The sequence below is a fragment of the Staurois parvus genome, unplaced genomic scaffold, assembly GCF_062004578.1.
Source record: "Staurois parvus isolate SC_StPar_1 unplaced genomic scaffold, SC_StPar_1.0 ptg001133l, whole genome shotgun sequence".
Classification (NCBI taxonomy): Eukaryota; Metazoa; Chordata; class Amphibia; order Anura; family Ranidae; genus Staurois; species Staurois parvus.
The window spans coordinates 4,259,691-4,281,138 of record NW_028318929.1 but is presented as its reverse complement, the minus strand read 5'-3'; the positions used below and the strand labels follow the sequence as shown (position 1 = coordinate 4,281,138).

General features: G+C 40.6%; 1 protein-coding gene across 1 annotated transcript in view; it reads left to right on the top strand.

The window, feature by feature from the left end:
- Window positions 1-21,448, top strand: part of LOC149439366 (complement factor B-like) — a 93,169-nt gene that overhangs the window by 11,872 nt on the left and 59,849 nt on the right. The window contains exons 4-9 of the mRNA XM_089659152.1: window positions 6,586-6,759; window positions 8,730-8,825; window positions 11,380-11,513; window positions 19,122-19,263; window positions 19,561-19,692; window positions 20,633-20,725. Of these exons, the coding sequence (XP_089515278.1) occupies window positions 6,586-6,759; window positions 8,730-8,825; window positions 11,380-11,513; window positions 19,122-19,263; window positions 19,561-19,692; window positions 20,633-20,725 (771 nt within the window). The remainder of the gene's footprint in view (window positions 1-6,585; window positions 6,760-8,729; window positions 8,826-11,379; window positions 11,514-19,121; window positions 19,264-19,560; window positions 19,693-20,632; window positions 20,726-21,448) is intronic.

Here is a 21,448-nt window from a genome sequence, read left to right as displayed (position 1 = left end):
AAAGGTTGTGAGAAATGCCCATTCATGTTTAATGGGATTGGGTCCCCTCAGCTTGGTAGACAAGAGGGAGTCTCTATCCAATTGGGAAACCATCTCCAGCTCCTGATCTAAATCACCTGGAGAGTAACCCTTCTCTACAAATCTATTCCGGAGGTTCTCAGCTTGAGCAAAATAATCATCTTTCCTGGAGCAATTTCAATGAATGCCTCAAAATTGTCATTTTGGAATACCCTTCAGCCATATAGAATGACAGCTCCCCATTGGGATAAACCCATTACGAACTGTAGTTTTGAAGTATGGTTTAGTTAAAAATTGATTTAGATCCTGAAAAATGGTCAAATCCAAAAAGTGAATAACAGAGTTATTCCACTCATATGAAAAGCAAATCCATCATGAATTGGAATTCAGTCGGGTCATGAAAGAATGCAAAGAGTATTCATCCTTCCACCATAAAAAAAAGTTGCATCAATGTAACAACGCCAAAATAATAGGTTGTCATCTTGAATGGTGTAAATGGCTTCCATCTCCCAAAATTCCATAAATAAATAGGCAACACTAGGAGAAAATTTAGCTCCCATGGTCACACCAGTGCGTTGCAGAAAAAAAGTTTCCTCCATAATGGTATTATATACAGTGGGGATCGAAAGTTTGGGCACCCCAGCTAAAAATTTGTATTAATGTGCATAAAGAAGCCAAGGAAAGATGGAAAAATCTCCAAAAGGCATCAAATTACAGATTAGACATTCTTATAATATGTCAACAAACGTTAGATTTTATTTCCATCATTTACACTTTCAAAATAACAGAAAACAAAAAAATGGCGTCTGCAAAAGTTTGAGCACCCTGCAGAATTTATAGCATGCACTGCCCCCTTTGCCAAGCTGAGACCTGCCAGTGTCATGGATTGTGCTCAATCATCGTCTGGGAAGACCAGGTGATGTCAATCTCAAAGGTTTTAAATGCCCAGACTCATCTGACCTTGCCCCAACAATCAGCACCATGGGTTCTTCTAAGCAGTTGTCTAGAAAACAAACTGAAAATAGTTGACGCTCACAAAGCTGGAGAAGGCTATAAGAAGATAGCAAAGCGTTTTCAGATGTCAATATCCTCTGTTCGGAATGTAATTAAGAAATGGCAGTCATCAGGAACAGTGGAAGTTAAAGCAAGATCTGGAAGACCAAGAAAAATATCAGACAGAACAGCTCGCAGGATTGTGAGAAAAACAATTCAAAACCCACGTTTGACTGCACGATCCCTCCAGAAAGATCTGGCAGACACTGGAGTTGTGGTACACTATTCCACTATAAAGAGATACTTGTACAAATATGGTCTTCATGGAAGAGTCATCAGAAGAAAACCTCTTCTACGTCCTCACCACAAAAATCATCGTTTGAACTTTGCAAATCAACATATAGACAAGCCTGATGCATTTTGGAAACAAGTTCTGTGGACCGATGAGGTTAAAATTGAACTTTTTGGCCGGAATGAGCGAAGGTACGTTTGGAGAAGAAGGGGCACAGAATTTAATGAAAAGAACCTCTGTCCAACTGTTAAGCATGGGGTTGGATCAATCATGCTTTGGGGTTGTGTTGCAGCCAATGGCACAGGGAACATCTCACGAGTAGAAGGAAAAATGGATTCAATAAAATTTCAGCAAATTTTGGATGGTAACTTGATGCCATCTGTGAAAAAGCTGAAGTTAAAGAGAGGATGACTTCTACAAATGGATAATGATCCTAAACACACCTCGAAATCCACGGGGGATTACATCAAGAGGCGTAAACTGAAGGTTTTGCCATGGCTTTCACAATCTCCTGACCTCAACATAATTGAAAATCTATGGATAGACCTTAAAAGAGCAGTGTGTGACAGACAGCCCAGAAATCTCAAAGAACTGGAAGACTTTTGTAAGGAAGAATGGGCAAAGATACCTCAAACAAGAAATGAAAGACTCTTGGCTGGCTACAAAAAGCGTTTACAAGCTGTGATACTTGCCAAAGGGGGCAGTACAAGATATTAACTCTGCAGGGTGCCCAAACTTTTGCAGACGCCATTTTTTTGTTTTCTGCTATTTTGAAAGTGTAAATGATGGAAATAAAATCTAACTTTTGTTGACATATTATAAGAATGTCTAATCTGTAATTTGATGCCTTTTGGAGATTTTTCCATCTTTCCTTGGCTTCTTTATGCACATTAATACAAATTTTTAGCTGGGGTGCCCAAACTTTCGATCCCCACTGTATATATATATATATATATATATATATATATATATATATATATATATATATTTATTTTTTTTTTTTTTTTATCATAGAGATGGGGAAGAGGATTATCATTATTATGAACCACAGAGGACCCATTTCCCTCCAGGAGGGGAACCTCAATCGCTGGCTCCTTTAAAATTTAAACCGAATAGTTTTTTAGGTAAGGGAATGGGAAAAGGAAAAGAAAAATCAGAGGATGTAGAGGAGGAAGGAAAAAGCATGGCCAAAAAAAAAAGAAAGTGTTAAGTTGTGAGGGCATTTCCAATCTCACTGGAGTAATCCTCATGGCTCAAGAAAACTGTGTTTTAGATAAGGGTCTCAAATTTGCTGCTAGATCGTTGAATATGTTTGAGACCTTTATCAATACACATAAATTCATTCAAAAATTTAATGTGAAAAGCTATTTCCTTTCTAATCCTCATGGTGAGAAATGGGGGTTCTGCATATGAGGGGGATGTGGTCCATACTGGGTGTAGGAACGTATCTTTATTCAACCCCTCAGGGCAGAATAATACCAACATTACTGTATTTAAGAATATGGTGTTGAAAGAGCTGAATTGAGCACATTTTAAAAAAGGGTCCCAAATATCTTTGCATGAGGGTGTTAAGTCCCTTTGTGATCATAAAGATTTGGTCATTCGACCTGTGAACAAAGGGGGTGGAATCATCCTTCTTAAGAAGCAGGACTATCTTGATGAGATGAATAATCTCTTCTCTGATAATAATACATATGAAATCTTAAGAAAAGATCCCACTTGTGCATATAAAAAATGATTGCATAGAATAATACAGGAAGGATTTAAAGATGGTATAACTGATAAAAAAAGAAAAGCAGTATTTATTGCCGTTGGCCCCTAGTATTTCCATTATATATATTATCTCCCCAGAGTTCACAAAAGTATTCACAAGCCCCCTGGAAGACATATACAGTCAGGTCCATAAATATTGGGACATCGACACAATTCTAACATTTTTGGCTCTATACACCACCACAATGGATTTGAAATGAAACGAACAAGATGTGCTTTAACTGCAGACTGTCAGCTTTAATTTGAGGGTATTTACATCCAAATCAGGTGAACGGTGTAGGAATTACAACAGTTTGCATATGTGCCTCCCACTTGTTAAGGGACCAAAAGTAATGGGACAATTGGCTTCTCAGCTGTTCCATGGCCAGGTGCGTGTTATTCCCTCATTATCCCAATTACAATGAGCAGATAAAAGGTCCAGAGTTAATTTCAAGTGTGCTATTTGCATTTGGAATCTGTTGCTGTCAACTCTCAAGATGAGATCCAAAGAGCTGTCACTATCAGTGAAGCAAGCCATCATTAGGCTGAAAAAACAAAACAAACCCATCAGAGAGATAGCAAAAACATTAGGCGTGGCCAAAACAACTGTTTGGAACATTCTTAAAAAGAAGGAACGCACCGGTGAGCTCAGCAACACCAAAAGACCCGGAAGACCACTGAAAACAACTGTGGTGGATGACCGAAGAATTCTTTCCCTGGTGAAGAAAACACCCTTCACAACAGTTGGCCAGATCAAGAACACTCTTCAGGACGTAGGTGTATGTGTGTCAAAGTCAACAATCAAGAGAAGACTTCACCAGAGTGAATACAGAGGGTTCACCACAAGATGTAAACCATTGGTGAGCCTCAAAAAATCTTTGGATCTCATCTTGATAGTTGACAGCAACAGATTCCAAATGCAAATAGCACACTTGAAATGAACTCTGGACCTTTTATCTGCTCATTGTAATTGGGATAATGAGGGAATAACACACACCTGGCCATGGAACAGCTGAGAAGCTAATTGTCCCATTACTTTTGGCCCCTTAACAAGTGGGAGGCACATATGCAAACTGATGTAATTCCTACACCGTTCACCTGATTTGGATGTAAATACCCTCAAATTAAAGCTGACAGTCTGCAGTTAAAACACATCTTGATCCTTTCATTTCAAATCCATTGTGGTGGTGTGTAGAGCCAAAAATGTTAGAATTGTGTCGATGTCCCAATATTTATGGACCTGACTGTAGGCAAATATATTGATTTCATTCATTATGTCGCAAGAACTATACGTCCTTTGAATGTTCGAATTGGAGAACATTTGGCTAATATTAGAAAGGATTTTCCATCACATAGCCTCTCCAAACATTTTGCTTTACATCATAGGAGAGCTCCATCATCCCTGCAGGTTGTTGGTATAGAAAAGTATATAACAAATTGGAGGGGGAGTAATATGAATAGACAAATCTACCGTTGGGAGACCTGATGGATTTTTAGATCTCTATGCTATAAATTTGTCCTGTCATTATATGGATTTATGTATCATTTGTGGGTATGGTTTATCTGTATTATTTATTTTATACTTGCACATATTTGTATTTATCTTGTACATTTATTTTGCGTCATTAACTTATAATACATGGTATTTATGTGAAATGGCATGACTCACATATGTATCCACAAGATGGCACTCAATATACCTCCACATAAGGTGGTCAATTATAAACTTTTTATTTTTAATACATATTTATTATGTAATATATATATATATATATATATATCTATCTTTCTAATCATAATAACATATTATATTTTAATTTAGTAAAATTAAAATAGAATAGATTGATAGCTCTTAGATTGTAAGCTCCAAGGAGCAAGACCCTCCTAACCCTCTTGTATTGAACTGTATTGTTGCTGTATTGTCTCCCTTTACATTGTAAAGCGCTGAGCAAACTGTTGGCGCTATATAAATCCTGTATAATAATACATTTTGTATTTTTGAATTATGTAAACCATGCTGATTGGCCATGCTGTGGATGCATCTGCAAGCCAAGTGCTTCCGGTGTTCCTTTTTTCTTTAAATATGGTGACTGCTGACGTCGCACGAATGATCTCCAATCCCAGAGGACGCAGTTTTTGGGGAAACACGTCGGACGGAGTCTTCCTGTGACGTCACCACGCACAAGCTGACATACTGATACCACGGCTGAACAGTCTTTTGCTTTTACACTTCTCTTTTTACCCATCTGAATGTAAGTGCAATACTTATGTTTTAATAAATCATTTGGTTTTACCTGGGTTTCTTCCAGGTTAAACCCTTCCATAAATGACTGCGCAGAGCGGTATGAAGTGGATCTTGGTGTGAACACGCATTTATTTGCTGTATCCATCCTTTTTGGATCTGTCAGTCAGAGTGTCAGTGTGGAGTTTGGACACTATCTGCTCATTTGATCTCTATAGTTTGAGATCAATTTGGTCCAGTAAGAGGCTTGCGTGTTTTTTGAGGAGCACCTTTTGAGAACAGCAGCACTTTTATTGGAAGATATATTTGGCACACAGCACTTTTTCTTCACATTGGATTTGGAGACCTATTTATATTTATTTATAATTTTATTTCTACTGCATCACATCTTACATTAAATTATGATCTTTTGCTGATATATGAATTTTAGTTTGCACATATTTTTATTTATTGATCATATTTAAAGTAGACAGCGCCCTTTTTTAGTTTGTTGCAAAAATCCAAATATTACAGAAAGATAACCCAATTAAATACAAAATGCAATTTTTAAATGATGATTTAAAGGATAAGTTCACCTTTTGTAACAGGTTATATGTTACACCCATATTCAGTGTGTAGCATGTAATGAGCAGACTGGCCCCCATACCCACCCCGATGCCTGCTGTGACAGATAGCGAGGGATCTTCTCCTCCCCGCTGTCACATTTTTTTTGTTACATGTGGCCGTGTGAAGCTTCGTCCGCCCGGCCGTGTTATTCATTCACAGTATTCTATGAATGGGAATACTACAAGATCCGGGAGCCTTGTCAGGTTGTAGTTTTCGATGAAGTCCCACGACATTCCACAGTGCCGTGGTAGTTTATTGAGCCTTCCGGTCAGTAGTATCTGCTTGCTCATACGGGATGTACAAGTAAGCAGATATACTGACAGATCAGGGGAAGACCTGCATGGCACCAACAATCTGCTGATCGTTGATGCAATGTTTTAGAGGCTCCAGAAACAAAAAAAATAATAAACGCAACCTGCAAAAAAATTTGCATTTATTATTTTTTGTTAAAAGGGGAACTTATCCTTTACTTTATTAAGGGAAAAGAGTTGTCCAAAAAAATGCAGACACCTCATCTAATAGCTAGTAAGTTGCAATGTAAAAACATTTGTTCTTGTGCCTAGGTACACTGGATACACTATAACTTTTACTGCTATTAATGGACTGTCAAACTGTTCTGTTATGGTCATATTAATATCATTCTGTATAATTTACAGTACCTCTATGCAATGTTTCCCTTCAGAGGGCCATTGCCCCAACCCAGGGATCCCCATTGGTGCCAGCAAAGTTGGTATTTCCTATGGAATTGAAAACAAAGTAACCTACCAGTGTCAGTATGGACATAAGATGTTTGGATCGGAAACTAGGGAATGTAAAGAGAACAAGAGGTGGTCAGGATCTGAACCATCCTGCAGAAGTAAGATAACTAAGACAAAATAATCAAATGTTATAACATCTATGTAAATGGAAATTTCTATAAGATAGTTCTCAGCAGTGAGATCTCATAGTTCCTGGCAATGTCTTCCCCACCATGATGAAATCTAGATAATACGACTGAGTGTTCTGTACCTCTGGGACATTTTCATCGCTCTGTGTTCTCATTGTGGGACTCAACTCACTTCCTATGTGGTCATCAACACAGAAAATGAGGGGAAATCTTCCTCCTGGGGCAAAGAAAGCAGTTCCACACCCTTCTCATCCATATATTATTAAGAGCCAAACTATCCATTTCTAGACTTTGGGAAAAAATACCGTCCCCACTTCGGACTCTGTGATCCAAATCTTTAATAAAGAATAAAAGAGAGCGCGCACCAACCTTGCGCATTACCTCAGTAAACAGTACTGATGGAACTTGTACCTGACCTCTAACCCTGTGTTGGCTATGGTTATTATATGCCTATTTTACTGCTACTCTTGTGAGTATATTTTATTAATAAATTCATCTGTTTACTGAGGTAATGCGCAAGGTTGGTGTGCTCTTTTATTTTTTACTACAGTCTATATCAAGCTTCCCCAGCTTCGTGATAGAGCTGCACAACCTTTGATCAGTATTGGATGAACATACTTTCTCATTAAATAATTTTCCTCTGATCAGAGCCCTGAGTGCAGGAGATGGTGGATGTATGTCCTTTATACAAATTTTTAATACCCATGCCCAGTTTGAGGTCTTCTTTGCTAGATCCCATTGTAAAGGATCAATATTCTAGAAAGACTGGCCCTGCTGGCACACAACAAAACTACAGTTTTGACCTAATGACTGGATGTTGCATCCTTTATGACCACCATATATTATAGTAATCTTGACCTTACTATACCCTCAAACATGAGACTCTATTCAACTTCTAACTCAACTATTGTTCCTTTTTCCTTTCTCTGGGCCCCAGAGCAGGTTCAAAACGCTCGTCTTTGCTTGTCACAAGATGAAATTAGATTAATAGAACTGACACTCCAGCCTGTGCTCTTCTTAATTACTTTATTAGATCATCCATAGCCATATACAGAAAAAATCTCCTCCACTCTTGTGATTAAGTCAGTGTGGTGAAACACATTAGGGAGGAGATCATTTATGGGTGGAGACACAATGTCTATATATCTATTATGGATGATCCAATGAAATATCTCAAAAGAACACAGACTTGAGTGCAGTTCCTATTAATCTCCATCTACTTTAGTTCAATCACACATCATGGTACCTGACTCTGATCTCAGATTTACCTTTTTGTGATACGTTGTACCCAGGGGCGGACTGACAACTCATGGGGCCCCCGGGCAATAGGGGATCATGGGGCCCCTGTGTCCTTGCCCAAACTCAAAAAAGCCTATGAAAAAGGTACCAGGGGCATTCCATGGGGCCCCCTACTGACCCCGGGCCCTCGGGCAGTGCCCGAGTTTCCAAATGGTCAGTCCGCCCCTGGTTGTACCCCAAATTACCAATAAGGTCCTTCTAAGTGACTGTTTTTTGCTTTCTCTTCTCGATTTACGTCCCTTCCCACTACCTCACCTCCGATTCTTACCTCACCTTAACTACCCTCCCCCTTCCTCCTTTCCTTCTCTAACCTTCTCCAAACACAACATCTCACATCAATTAAGCATAACTATGGAGAACTTAGGACCATAATATAAATATTGAATGTCTCATATCATCCTGTAAAGCTAATTTTCTATTCTTGGCACATTTTGTAACTGTGATGCCTTATCTCTATGGAGTATTTAAAAAAAAATAAAAAATAAAAAAATGTGTGGTTAAAATAAAACTGGAGCTAATCCCCTAATATTAACTGTTATAACACTTTTAGAAAAAATAAATATTTGGGCTATTATGTATATGTTAACAAATCTAGATATCACATGTCTCATATACTTCTCTACAAACTACCTTGTCCACAGCTTTTTACACATATGATACTCCGAAAGAAGTAGCAGAGGGTTTTGGATCCTCCTTGGCTGAAACCATTGAAGCCTCAGACAAGGACAGAGTTGAAGGTAGGAAAATATGCAATATATTGTCTCAACCTTTGTACCCCAGAGGTACCCTTGAGATGATTTTCATATCTCAGGGAACCCCTGGTAAGATGAACCCATTGGGGTTCATTGGGAAAATGTCCCTTACATTGGTTATGGTAAGTGGGAAGAATGCCACGCTTGCAGGCATGCCACTGGCTCTGCCAAGTGGCTTTCGACCTGGACTATGCAGGCACCATCAGATGGGAGGTGAGTTAGGCACAGCTCAAGGAACCCCTAGCCAACCCTTGAGGAACCCTAGGGCTCTACAGATCCTTGATTGAGAATGAATGGCATAGAAGAACATTTTAAACATTTGTTTTTGTGCTTGTGGTAACAGAATGGTGAAGGCCCTTTTCTGTTTCAGGAAATGGTTTTCCATGTCTAGTTTGGTGGAACTTGTATGGCCTGCACAGAGCCCTGACCTTAACCGTAAACCCCTTTGACATGACTTGGAACACTATTTGTGAGACAGGTATTTCCATCCAACATAGTTTTGGAATGGCTCCTACTTGTATAGTTCTGATGGTGTGATGTCCATACACCATTGGCCATACAGTGTCTTTACAGGGGAAGCAGGGTCTAGTGTCTTATCTGAAGCCCATTTGGGTGGTCTAACAAAATTTATGAGGCTCTTGGCTAGGGTTTCCATTGTAAAACTCTTTAATAGCATTAGTATGGGTGTTTACAAAGAAACACATCTGTCCCTGGCTGTTCTTGAATGAATTTGACTTGTTGCAATACTGTGTCTTAATTTGCACAGTCTAAAGCTGGCTACAAACTAGTAGAATTTCATTTGAAATTATTTGCTTTCAGAACCGTCAATTTTCTAATCGTTAGTAGGGTCAAATCAAGGTTCGTTTTCAACCGCAGTGAGGGGAAGGATGGAACATTTTTCTAACAATGACTATGGTTTTCAAATGAGAAAGTCCATTTGTTCCAAAATCAAATGGTAAAAGCAAATTCATTTTGGAAGTGTTTTCGAACAACCATTGTCAAGTCATCAAATGTGCTGAGAATTTTAGTACACATTTTTGTAAGACTGTTCAAACGAATCTACTAGTGTATGGCCAACGTCTGGCTAGGAATAGCTTGATAATAAGCAAATAATGCTGTAACTGGTTAGGAAAGTAGGTGGAGATCATACATTGACTGTAATTCCACCTTGAAAATCATATGTTATTCACTATAAGGGCTCTTTCACACTGGCAGCTGAGGAGTGTTAAAAGCAAGCAGCTGAGCCATGGTTTTACCACCCCTCCCTCCTGGTCGCCCACCAGTATTCTAACATTACAGCCTGACAGGGCTGCACACATGGCACAATCATGGCAGTTTTAGCTGAGGCTGCAGAGTTTAACAGGCTGCACCACCTTTCAAACTCACCCATTGACATCTATGAGGTTGCAGCACAACCGCGATCCATTGCTGGGATTACAGTTGCAGCGTGATCGCGAAATGTTAAATTTCCATTCGGCAGTTATAAGAAATAGGTTAAAAAAAAAACCAAGCATAGGGAGGTGGCAGTAGCCGGCCACCCACTGCTATACCATCCGTGGCTCACTTTTCATAGGGGGTAAACATTACCGCCTACCTGAAACAGCACGAAGGCTATATTCGCACAGCAACGCAAAGCTGCCGGAACAATTCAGTGCTACGGGCGGGCACAACTAAGCTGCCACACATTACCTGTTATTACCCTAAAAGAGCAGGAATCAGTGTATGGGTGTACGGTATGGGCTAGCCTGCGGTGCAGCATAACAGCTTACAATCTTACACAAATCTACAGTATTCCCCCTCCCATAACTGGTCCTGTAGCACGTGCCTGAGTATTCCTTCTGAGCAAAACGCCAGTCTGGCTTGAGTTTGTAGAATTTTATCAGTTCTCCAATGTGAAATGTCACTTTAAGTTGTGGAGTCCTTCCAATAATCAGTAACAACACTTGTGGCCTGACACAAACAGAGACCCTAACTAACTATAGGCCTGGACTCAGTCTCTAGGCGCCAACACTGAAAGGAGGTGCATGCACAATTCTTACCGACCCAGGTCTGTATTGCAGCCGCTGATGACTCTGAACAGAACAAATGTCTCTCCACTTCTCATGCGATGTTATCAGCAATGTATGTTGCTTTGCTCCTCTGTCCTCATCAGCTTCCTGGCAGCACTCCATTGCTAGCTGCAATAGGGGGTAGTATGGTGCTCTCCATTGCTAGCTGCAGTAGGGGGTAGTATGGTGCACGATTCAAAGCATCAGACGGCTCCCTTTTTTTTTGTTTTGCACAAACTTTATGCACAGTTTACAAAACATATACTTCATTCATGACAATGTACAGCCATGCCACGCATTGCCATGTGATTTGGCATGGTGCGCCGCAATAAAATGCAGCATGCCTGCATTTTATCGCAGCACGCTGCAGTGCAGCCACATGCAGCGTTGCAGTGTAATTAGGACACATAGAAACAATTGTTTCCTGTGTGTCTCTGCAGCGACAGACGGTTTACTTTGCATTGACCTTTTTTTCCTCCATATTCTTACAGATAAAAGCGATCGTAAATTACAAGTAAAAAAAGGTGGCCTCATGAATATCTTCATTATCATTGATGCTTCAAAAAGTGTTGGTGCAAAGAATTTCAAGACTGCAAAGGATATTGCGGGAGTATTCATAGACAAGGTACAGAGCCTTACATTTAGCCAGCAGGGAATCTGAGAGTTGTAAGCCGTGTACCGGGGTGGGCTCCCCAGGATACAGTGAAGTCACGAACGAGGAAAGCAACCCCAACACCAGCTTTTGTCACAACAGAATTTTACTTAGATGTGGCAAATAAACACAACCACAAATGCTGGAGGATACAATATATTTACATACACCAAGCCTAAAGGCTGAGACCCTTGTGCTGCACAGCACGGCGCCTTCTGATGATGAAGGTAGAAAGTGAAGTAATTTACCTACTGGCGGGCACAAATAAGCTGCCACACCTTACCTGTTATTACCCTAAAAGAGCAGGAATCAGTGTATGGGTGTACGGTATGGGCTAGCCTGCAGTGCAGCACAACAGTTTACAATCTTACACAAATTTACAGTATTCCCCCTCCCATAACTGGTCCTGTAGCACGTGCCTGAGTATTCCTTCTGAGCAAAAACGCCAGTCTGGCTTGAGTTTGTAGGATTTTATCAGTTCTCCAATGTGAAATGTCACTTTAAGTTGTGGAGTCCTTCCAATGATCAGCAATAACACTTGTGGCCTGACACAAACAGAGACCGTAACTAACTATAGGCCTGGGCTCAGTCTCTAGGCGCCAACACTGAAAGGAGGTGCATGCACAATTCTTACCGACCCGGGTCTGTATTGCAGCCGCTGATGACTCTGAACAGAACAAATGTCTCTCCACTACTCATGCAATGTTATCAGCATTGTATGTTGCTTTGCTCCTCTGTCCTCATCAGCTTCCTGGCAGCAAATCTTCCCCTCTTTGGACAGGATTAGCGTCTTGAACACTATCAGCTTCACTCAATGGGATTTCTGATTAAGGAGGGCAGTCTTCACAGCTGGATGGCAACGGATTCTCCAATCACACAGCCCCCCTTCTCTCTCTCAAGCATGGCTGCTCTCTCTCCTTTTTCCTGTTCACTCTCCAAGTGTAAAAACCCCACCCCTTCATAAATAAAGAAATCTCTATGCAGTCTGAGGCTGTGTTAGAACAAAACAGCGACATCTTGTGGCTAAACTGCAGAATGTCAGTCAGAACGTTTTTAATTTACTTCAGTCAGTGTTCAAACAATGAAAGCTGTTTCCCCATCTCAGAGAGTAAAGGGAGAATAAATATAAGACATGCTTTTCGCTTCGTTACAGATCAAAATTCAGACAAAATTATCATTATTTGGAGATTCAGATGTATCCTAATTTCCAAATCACAATAGTAACAAATTTCAACGAATTCAAAATAAATTATAACAAAACGACTTATTTGAATTCAAAATAGAAACATATTGCAATAAATACAGTAAGCTATAAAAGTGAAACAAGATGAGGATTCCTACGTAGGCTGCTTTATAGAATAGAAAAGGATAGAATGAAAAAAAATATAGGGATAGAATAGAATAGACTAGTATAGAAATGAGTATAATAGAATAGAAACAAATACAAAAGATTTTATATTCTTTTCTTTCCTATTCTATTGCTTTTTATTCTATTCCGTTATGTTCTATTCTGTTTTATTCTAGTCCTATATTTTCTATTCTACTGTATTCTATTCTATTCTTGTATATTCTGTTTCATTCTATTCTGTTTTATTCTATTGTGTTCTATTCCTTTCTAATCTATATTCTATCGTATTCTGTTCTATTTTCTATTCTTGTATAGTCTATTTTATTCTATTCTGTTTTATTCTATTCTGCTCTATTCCTTTATTTTCTATTCTATTTCATATTAATCAGTTTTATTCTATTGTGCTCTATTCTATCCTACTCTTTTCTATTCTATAAAGCAGTCTAAATAGGAATCATCATTGTCTTTCACTTTTATACCTTACTGTATTTATTGCAATATGTTTCCATTTCGAACTCGAATTTGTTTTCAAACTAATTTTCAGTTTCGAATGGATTTGAAAATAACGAAACAAAATTTATAACTGAACAAAGGAGTCCGCAACTAAATACATTTTTCCGTCATGCACATCTCTAATAAATATAAGTCCCATCTTGGTAAACAATTCACCAGTTACTAAGACTTCTTGTTTTTGCAGTTAACTAGGTTTAAGCATCAACTTTATGTGTATAAAAATGTAGGTTTCGTACACACGGGGCGATTATTTCTGTGCCCTGTGTAGGACTGGTGTCACTGGCACAGGTATACACGGGTGTTGTGTGCATTCACGTGCCCACAGTCCCATAGATATCTACTGGGATAAAGTGGGTACATGGACACAGCTGTTGCTCCCAATGTGGGGACACACGCCCGCATCCACATGGATATCATATTAAGACACAGAGGCTGCTGTGTTCCAATAGACACTAATGGGACTGCCCGCAAAGTGGTGCACGGAACATCTGTGCATCCCCATGCAGATAAATACAGCCCTGCACAGGGCATGGGCGTAATTGCTCCATGTGAACGAGGCTCAGAAAATTATTACAACTGCTTTTTTCAGGAAGTGCATATTTGAGGCAGTTTAGCTTAGTTGTTAGAAGTAGGAACTGTGCTGCCCATGAAACTATACTTCCCAAGTTTAGAACTTGTGAAAGAGGAACATCTTGAGGCAGAGAAGACATACGGCATGCCCATTGCACCACAATGAAAATGAGCATGACTACATTGCTCTGAACAATGGGAGTGGCTTAAAGTGGCTTGGTTAGGTTAAATAAATTCTAAGCCCACCCATAATATACAGTACACAATACCCCTTAATTACTGTGCTGTGGGTTAGAATCTCACACACATAACCTAAAGGATCACTAAAAAATAACATAAAACAAGATAAAGACAAAGATCTAACACTTTAGGGTCTACTTAGAAAACATTTGCTTCACAAACGTCTGGCACGAGATTATTTAAGAAATTTGTCTGAGTTTCTCACATTATCCAGAGACAGTTGCAGGGAGACTGGTCCTGCAGCCTCCTAGGATATATGACATGTCCCAGGAAGTTGCGGGTGGCTAGGGGAGAGGCAGACAATGTGACGTCATCCTTGCTTAGGCCAGTACTTTTTTGTCAGTACCCGCTCCCCCCAAAAAAAAAACTGCAACTCAGTTACAGGCTGATGGGAGGAATAGAATGAGGGGTAATTCACTTTCAGTGTATCAGTAAATATATGTTATCAAACACAAATATAAAACAATGCTCAATACTACAATAAATATGGGAAAATATATAGAAAAAAATGGCACTTTATAAATCATTAGTGCAATAAGATGAATTATAAAATACAGTATATAAACATTTAAATGGTGCAAACAAACTCAACAATAATTCTTGGCAATCATTGTGTTATAAATGCTGAAAAAGTGCCCAAATTTGTTCCTTTGTCCACAATGATTAAGACAATTATATTGTTACATCCGGACGTCTTCAGGACCACTCCTGAGGAAGTTCAGATGTGACAAAACGAGTTGGAAAAAACTTGGTTATGTCAATGCATTCATGTTTGCTGTGCGGATCGGAGGCAGCAAACAGTGTAAGAGCAAGCTGCATTGGTGCTGGTTTCAGCACAATCTTATGTTTTATTAATTTTATTTTATTAAAGAAGGTTTTCTTCTGTTTTTTGGATGAACTGTGATTATGGGCTCAGTCAATACCTGATGGGACATAGTATATGAACAGTGAACAGGACCCCATATACCATATCAAAAAAGTGCTCATGACCTTTGTAATTATAAAATCGCTTACCCTTCGGAGAATCATCTCAAGGAAGAAGGAGGGAGCACACTGGTGGTAGAAATCATAATCACAGTGATTAGTAAGTGCCCTATTAAGTGATTGCATCAAGATAATATAACTGAGAGTTTCCACAAAAAATGGGTTCATTTATATAATGTAATGTGTGTATTCATCGCCTCACTCCTAGGGGATCGAGATGCTGGCCTACCGTCTCAGGCACAACAGCCAAGGGACAACAGCAGAACTCTCCCTACTATCTTCAGAACAGCATTATGACTGGATAATAGCACCACAAGGCTGGATGCAGTTAACATTCTTACTTGAAAGCCTCATTTAATAACATGGCTCTTTTTGATTTCAGACCCCAACACAGTTCCATAGGCAAAATGTAAGGAAGAGTTGATATTAGGCCCTGCCAAAAGCTGCTTTCATCTTCTGCAAAAGGGCCCTCACTCTCTGCTGCTCTGTCACTCCTCTCTGCCTGGGATAGGAGGGGAGGAACTGAGGGGTGAACCAACTCATGAGGTCTTCCTCGGGAGCGGAACTGTCCGACAGGAGCTCTCCTTCTCTCTTGGGATCATTATGGAAAACCCCGGGGCACCTTGCCCTCCCCCCAGAAGGAGGAAGAGTAGGAGCACAGCTGCTAGATGTTACTCCTCCTTCCTCTCTAGTCTCTCCTACCTCCCTTCCTGGACCTGCCTAGACTCCCAGCCTTCTCCCAAGGTGAGGAGGCACTTTAAGGGGGACCAGCTCTACCACCTGTCTACAAACTGCTCTGTCTAGCACCACACTTAAAATAGCCATAGAAGGAATAAATTTTGAGCAACCTATGGCCATTCCTGCTTACAATAAGCTGATCTAACAATCAACTTCTGTTGAATATGAATGTTGAAATGGTAGAAGATTTTTGTCAATCAGCAGATGCAGCCGCCGCTCAGTACAATCTGACAGTTGAGGAATACAATGTCCCAGCGGGGAGGATTCCCACAATCAACCTTACTTGTGTGGATGGGGGAATCTGTTAAAAAATATTTTGACCAGCTTACTGGCTGATCAAAAAAAGTAAGTCATCTATGGCCAGCCTTACCTAATGCACAGAGACCGAAGTCCGAAAGTACAATAGTCCTTTTGTCATTGACTAGGTAAACTCTATAGAGCAGCTGCAAACACAAAGTCTTTGTCCTAGTAAGAGCTGCACTTCATTCCCTAGGATAGGGCAGGAAGCATATCCCGTAAGCCTATGCTGGAGCCTGTAGGATGAAATCTCTTCAACCACAAGGTGGAAGGAATGTGCTGAGATAGTGTGCTCCAAGTAGCAAACATTTGAGAAAAGGCTTAGACTGTCTGTGAAGGTTCTCATTGGTATGGTATAGCTGGTAGTAGTTAGTCACATTCAACTGGACTTGTTATGTAATGTTGACGATGTGTCACTTTTCATCCAAGCAGCTTCTTCAGTCAGAAACATTCCCAAGCATTTATAGCCAATTTAATAGAAACGGACATTAATACAATGACCGCAGAATATTGATTGTCCAAAACACCTGTGAAGGAAACAATTAGAAATTACATTTGCCTTTCCCTTGCTTTCGCACAAAGCACCTGAATGGGGATTACCTACCGTATATACTTGAGTATAAGCCGAGTTTTTCAGCACATTTTTTGTGCTGAAAAACGGCCCCCTCGGCTTATACTCAAGTCAACGTCTGCAGGGGGCTGCTGTCTCTTACCTGGCTCCGGTCCCACGACGATCCGGTCCAGGAAGCGCGGCTGCTCCTTCATTCGGTTCGTCCACTGGATGTTCGCGCGGCTGCTCGGCTCCGCCTTCTCACCGGTGATTGGCCGCCAGAACTGTAGCTCAGGAAAGGCACACAGGAAAATTGAGTGAAGGAGATGCAGGTAAGTGTGCCGTGCTTAGGTGCTGCTGCAACCACATATGCTGGCTGCAGCAGCACCATACTGGAACAGGGGTCAGCAAGTGTCAGTGGGAGGAATAGTGCCCCATCATTGGTGTCACTGATACCAATGATGGGGCATTATTCCTCCCACTGACACCAACGATGGGGCACTTTCCCCCCCCCCCCCACTGACACCAACGATTGGGCACTATTCCCCCCCCCCCCCACTGACACCAATGATGGGGCACTATTCCACCCCCCCCCCCCCGACACCAATCATGGAGCACTATTCCACCCCCCACTGACACCAATCATAAGATACTATTCCCCCCCCCCACTGACACCAATGATGGGGCACTATTCCACCCCCCCCCCCGACACCAATCATGGAGCACTATTCCACCCCCCACTGACACCAATCATAAGATACTATTCCTCCCCCCCACTGACACCAACGATGGGGCACTTTTCCTCCCCCCCACTGACACCAACGATGGGGCACTATTCCTCCACCCCCCCCCCACTGACACCAATGATGGGATACTATTCCTCCCACTGACACCAATGTTGGGACACTATTCCTCCCACTGACACCAATGATGGGACACTATTCCTCCCACTGACACCAAAGATGGGGCACTATTCCACTGACACCAATAATGGGGTGCTATTCCCCCCACTGATACTAATGATGGGGCACTATTCCTGCCACTGATACCAGTGATGGGGCACTATTCCTCCCACTGACACCAATGATGGGGCGCTATTCCTCCCACTGACACCAATGATGGGGCACTATTCCTCCCACTGACACCAATGATGGGGCACTATTCCTCCCGCTGATACCAATGATGGGGCACTATTCCTCCCACTGACACCAATGATGGGGCACTATTCCTCCCACTGACACCAATGATGGGGCACTATTCCTCCCACTGACACCAATGATGAGGCACGATTCTTCCCACTGGTGTTCCCACCCTCGGCTTATACTCGAGTCAATAGTTTTTCCCAGTTTTTTGTGGTAAAATTAGGTACCTCGGCTTATATTCGGGTCGGCTTATACTCGAGTATATACGGTAATCATCTTTCTGACGGGATCCAGTGGGATGTTGAGATAGCCCGAATCTCTCTGAGAAGAGGATTCTACACTATGTTGCAGCACCTTCATGAAAAATTTGGAGTATTCAGCAATCCCCTGGATCTTGTTGGCAAGAAGATAAAATCACAGAACTACAAAAGCTGGGGGCATAGAAAATATATCATCTACATTTTTTTCTCTACAGATGTATTAGGTCTATGTACTAAGGGGGCCACATTTAAAAAGCAGACCTTGCATGGAGATATTTTAAAACTTTCATATTACTATAGCCACACCAGTTGAACAGCTAAGGCTTATTATGCTGTTACACAGTTAATATTTATGTTAATGTACATGAGAATTCATATAGTTTATTCTTTGTACCATTTCCTATGGACATTTCTATAGTTAGTAATGCTGCCATCCAGTGGTCTTATTTGGTAATGCATTTGTTTTATGTTGCCTCCCTGAGATCTATGACACAATTCCTTTGTATATGAAGCTCCTCCCTTCTTGAGTTCAGCACTTCCTGTGTCATGGAGGCACCTAACAGACCACATGTATTCTGCATAGTACGCTACAGAAAGTATCATCTTTTGACCGCATAATACTGGAAACCATTCATTCTGCTGTATCCTGTTGTCACATGTACAGAATAAAGCAACTTTTGGATGAACACAGTATTGGTGAGTTCAAGCTATCTGATAAGGATTGTCCACAGTGATTATATCTGCTTATACAGGCTAGGCAGAGAGGTCTCACAAGGGATAAATCGCTATCACAACAATCTGAGTCAGAATACTTATTACACTTGGTCTCTCTACACTGTGCTGTATTTGTTTTTATTACTAGAGATTATAACTATATGATCTGACAATCTTGACTTGACATTATGTCTTATATTCATGCATACATATGTTTGTTTGTAGGTTAGCAGCTATGAATTCGTACCTCGGTACTCAGTCCTTACCTATGCTTCACACGTAAAACCAATTGTGCTACTCTCTCATTCTGAAATCAATACAGATGCCTCAAAAGTTATAGATGCAATTACAGCTTTCAGCTATAAAGGTAAAGTATTAGTTGGATTATTCAATTACCAATTCACAAAAGAATAATATTTTACTTATAAGTGGAACATGGTGAGTCAGCCTTTTATTCTGCTTTGACATGTTACCAAAATTCTTCCTATGTCATTCTTGTTGAAACTATATTTTTTTTATCTCTGGTTGAAGAATCTCCACTTGCCCCATGCTGGGGTTTGTATTTCCCTTACAACTGGTGGAGAAGCAGAAGTTGTGCTATATTAATCATATCACTTTTCATAATATGTCACGTTTGGTTTTTTTTCCATTTATAATTCCACAGAACACGATGATAAACAAGGAACTAATACACGGGGTGCCCTTCAGGAAGTCTATAATCAACTGTCTTTCGATAATGTGAGAAACCCAGACAAATTTCTTGAATATTCTAATATCATCATACTTATGACTGATGGTAAGCATTAAGTGTCTAGTCCAACTCCTGAAAATGTCAGCAAGTTCATGCCCTGCTTTTGACAAGCTTAGTCAGTCCATGGTCTACTACTGACAACATTAGTTAGTCCATGGTCTACGGCTGACAATCTTCATTAGTTCATGGTCTACTCATAACAACCTTAGATGGTCCATGGTCTACTCATGTGAACCTTAGTTAGTCCATGGTCTACCCCTGACAACCTTAGTCATTCCATCGTCTACTCATGACAACCTTAGTCAGTCCATGGTCTACTCCTGGCAACCTTAGTCAGTCTATGGTCTACTACTAAGAACCTAAGACAGTCCTTGGTCTACTACTAAGAACCTAAGACAGTCCATGGTCTACTCCTGATAACATTAGTCAGTCCATGACCTACTCCTAATGACCTTAGTCAGTCCATGGTCTACCCCTGACAACCTTAGTCATTCCATGGTCTACTTATGACAATCTTAGTCAGTCCATGGTCTACTCCTGATAACATTAGTCAGTCCATGGCCTACTCCTGACAACCTTAGTCAGTCCATGGCCTACTCCTGACAACCTTAGTCAGTCCATGGTCTACTCCTAAGAACCTTAGCCAGTCTATTTTACTTTTAATGACCTCCTTTATTCTATAGCTACCACTGATAACCTCTTCCCTTTCCCTATTTCTGATTACCTGCATTAGTCAGTGCTCCTAATAACCATCTCTCATGTCTTACATCTGACATCCCCTGCCCTTCAATGTGCTACTCCTGACAATAGCAGTTAGTCAATGTCCTAATAATAAAAAGTGATTGTTTTACTCCACATAAATCACAGTTGGTCCATATCTAGCTCATGACAATAACAGTTTGACCAGCAAGTCCTCATCTCCATGACAGTACTATCAGTGCCTCTGCCTCCACAAAATAATATTTTTTTTTCTATAACTCTTCAGGAAAACATAATATGGGTGGAGACCCATCTGTGGAAGTAAACAAGATCAGAGAGTTTCTGGATATCAGGAAGAACCATCGTGAAGATAAACTGGGTATGTGACATCCTAGGTGAAATGGAATCAGGCAAGCACCACTCAAGCTTTTAATGAGATCCTGTAAATGGAATACACAGATTGTAGGGCCTAAAGAACTGTTTACTTGCCATCTAACTTTACAGGTTGCTACCTCTTTTGAGGACACAATGTCCTTTAAAACATAAGTGTCCAAATCAGAGCCAGATAATGCCCAAGGCAATGTCTGCAGGAGCTTGAGGCCTAGTGGATGTCCAGGGGACCCATCTGCAACCTTTATGCTCCTGCAGCAAACCAGGGGGATAGCATGATTGGTCAAGGGTGTACAGTTATCTGTCACTTTACAATGTAGGATGCACATGTATTCTGGTATGTTTTGGGATGAGCCATGCCAATGCAGTCAATAAATATGAGTCTTAAATTAAAAAAACTCTCAGTGGCCGCAAGTGTGGTGGAAGACATGTAACAAGATGAACAAACTATGTGGCATTCTCAGCCCTCTTCCAGTTGATAGTAACATAGGTCCTAGCAAACTCCCTACCATACCATATACAGAAACAAATATAAGGACACTGAAAATAATGTTTTCTTGAGGCAAGTGACTCTGTTGTATCAAATTCAACTTACTGTGCAAGTGATCTGAGCTCTGCACTGACGAAAAGTCAAGGAAAACTCCACTTAAGTATGCTTTACTTTTCATTTTGCTGTTGTTGCTTGTGTGTTTATATCTTTTTACCTACCATT